General features: G+C 43.5%; 1 protein-coding gene across 1 annotated transcript in view; it reads right to left on the bottom strand.

Annotated features, from left to right (window-relative positions):
- Positions 1-2,891, bottom strand: part of LOC103519841 — a 25,816-nt gene that overhangs the window by 9,721 nt on the left and 13,204 nt on the right. Inside the window, exons 6-8 of the mRNA XM_026831168.1 lie at positions 2,453-2,879; positions 1,598-1,800; positions 606-735 (exon numbers count right to left, since the gene is read on the bottom strand). Of these exons, the coding sequence (XP_026686969.1) occupies positions 606-735; positions 1,598-1,800; positions 2,453-2,879 (760 nt within the window). The remainder of the gene's footprint in view (positions 1-605; positions 736-1,597; positions 1,801-2,452; positions 2,880-2,891) is intronic.

Below are 2,891 nucleotides of genomic sequence, written 5' to 3'. Positions count from 1 at the left end.
ATTATTACACCTAGATAAATTTTATGACGTGACTTGGACTCGAACCATCACTCTCCGAATAAAAAGTCCAACGCGTTAACAACTTAACCAATTGGGACAACCGATTTTCACCGATCTAGCGATTATCGAGGGGGAAAATTCGAACGCGTTAACCACTACACCACTGAGGTTGGTTCAGATTCTAATTAACCTGATTTTTTATTTATTTATTGTTATGTACTGTAGCGAAACAATGAATTTCTTAGGCCAGTGACTCACACTCAGATCATCTGACGGTCTGTCAGACCGATGAAAATTTTTTGCCAAATTTCATCAAAATCGGAAAAACCTTTTGTGAGTTACAGCGAAGCATGGAAACAGACAAAATTACACATCACACTTGTAGATAAGCTAAAAGCAAAATTTTGCCCGATTAAATTACTTTCCTTTCTATAGGATAAGGAAAGAACCAAGGACAACAAAGTCTTCAGTCTTCGACCCAAAGTTGTGACTTTGCCGAGAAATGAATAGCTCATCCCAAAGAGGATTTGCCTGAAGAGAAGCTAAAAGGACAACACATCTTCACACCCATTATGAACAGACTGGATTGGGTGTGAAGAACTCACCATTACCGGGTGTTTCAAGATGTTTGCTGAAGGCGTTCATATTCTGCTGCTCCTCAGGGGATATCACTTGACTGGGACGACGAAACTGTTGGGCCACATCCACCACCATTTTGACACCTTTCATCACTTCCTGGAGGTGGAGAAAAACAAATTTTAATCGTTTCAATGTTTTCCATCCAAGCATCATTATCTTTGAAGAAAATATATTCCTCCATCTCTTCTTATAGAAGTGAAGGATTATCAAATTAATTTGCATCCTGTATACACTAAGGGATGATTCCCTTGTACTGTTGCAGGAGTTGGGTGAAATGATTCCACTTCCTTTTCTTTTCATGATCTTATTCAACTGATTTCAATGATTTCATGTCATAAAACTGACGTGATGTTAAGTGTATACACAGGATAGAAGAAGGCTGGCCATTCCGTTCAGGATAAAAGCGCTTACAACACAGAAGCGCTACCAACCAATCTAACTAGGGCTAGACTGGCAAATCTCTCTCATCCGGCCCCAAGGACCAAAAGTGAAGATGAAGAAATCCGGCCTCAAGGACCAAAAGTGAAGATGAAGAAATCCGGCCTCAAGGACCAAAAGTGAAGCTGGAGAAATCCGGCCCCAGGAGAAAGCCAGCCGTACCGAGAACGAACATTATCCCATCAGGATAAAATCCACCACGGGCGGGAATCGAACCCGCGGCCTAGCGCTCACAAGGCAGACGCACTACCAACTAAGCTAACTAGGCTGACAAGGCAAATCTGTATCAATCAAAAACTGCCAAATTATTCTCTCTAGGCCAGTTAACCAGTCTCAAAAAAAGGGACCAAGAATCCGACCCGGGCGGGAATCGAACCCGCGGCCTAGCGCTTACAAGGCAGACGCACTACCAACTAAGCTAACTAGGCTGGCCAGGCAAATCTCTATCAATCAAAAACTGCCAAATTATTCTCTCTAGGCCAGTTAACCAGTCTCAAAAAAAGGGACCAAAACTACTCACTTGCACAGGTCCAGTCCTTCGCACTTTTCGACAGCTTCCCGTGTAGTAGAGTCGCCTCACGTAGGCCCAAACGAATTTGATAGCTCGCGTGAACAGCTTACCAAAGTCAGCCAACACGATAAGGAATATGGGGATGCCGAAGATTGCATACATGATTGTGAAGGCGCGACCAGTGTTGGTTGAAGGCGAAATGTTACCGTAACCTGTGAAAAAGAAAAAGAATGAGAAGTAAAATAGGTTAAGAACTTACATAACGAAGATTGCATACATGATTGTGAAGGCGCGACCAGTGTTGGTTGAAGGCGAAATGTTACCGTAACCTGTGAAAAAGAAAAAGAATGAATATGAGAAGTAAAATAGGTTAAGAACTTACATAATTATGGTATAACTTCGCTGATGAGCACACACTATCAGGTAGACCTGACAGGTACGGCTGAAAAGTTCCGCCTGTCAGGTCTACGAGATACCTGATAGTAAGTGGCTGGTCTTACTGTTGAAAATGGTACTATTTAAACACATGAAAAGAGCACCAGTAAAAGAACTTCCAAGTTATCTTCCAAGAGTGAGAAAGATCACCTCTCTTAGGCCAGCCACTCACGACCAGTCAGACTACCAGATACCTGATAGTGAGTGGCTGGTCTTACTGTTGAAAATGGTACTATTTAAACACATGAAAAGAGCACCAGTAAAAGAACTTCTAAGTTATCTTCCAAGAGAGAGAAAGATCACCTCTCTTAGGCCAGCCACTCGTTATCAGTCAGACCTGACAGGTACACCTGATCAGGTCTACCTGATAGTAAGTGGCTGGCCTTAGTTACTTAACCGGAACATTCTTCCCATTATTATGATTATTACCTATAGTGCTGACGACATTCAAACAGTACATGAACGAGTTGATGAAGCTCCAGCTCTGCTGTCCACTGTACGATTTCACCCCCGCCTCAAACGCCGTCTGTAGCTCATTCTCAAAATTCAACAACGTCCGCCTCGCCATACTCTTCCACTCATCTTCACTTTCGTAGCGCCTATCCCATAGCGTATCGATAAAATCTCGCTTCACTCGCTTTACGCCGCATTTGTAGAAGTTCTCGAACGCACCCTCGATGAAGCGGATCGCAAGAGCGCCTAGACCTAGATAGATAGAAAACGCGATGAATAATGAGACGCACCGGTTGCGGGAGACAACTAACCGCTTCCAAGCGTGGGCGTTCTCCAGTTTGAACTGTCGCCAGGTTATTTTCGGCAACGCTTCAACCGGTTCCGGTATGATCTCAACGGTGATCTCATCGGTAAG

Source organism: Diaphorina citri, unplaced genomic scaffold (genome assembly GCF_000475195.1).
Source record: "Diaphorina citri unplaced genomic scaffold, Diaci psyllid genome assembly version 1.1 scaffold2972, whole genome shotgun sequence".
In the NCBI taxonomy this organism is placed as follows: domain Eukaryota; kingdom Metazoa; phylum Arthropoda; class Insecta; order Hemiptera; family Psyllidae; genus Diaphorina; species Diaphorina citri.
The sequence above is the reverse complement of the archived record's forward strand: the minus strand, read 5'-3'. Positions and strand labels throughout refer to the sequence as shown.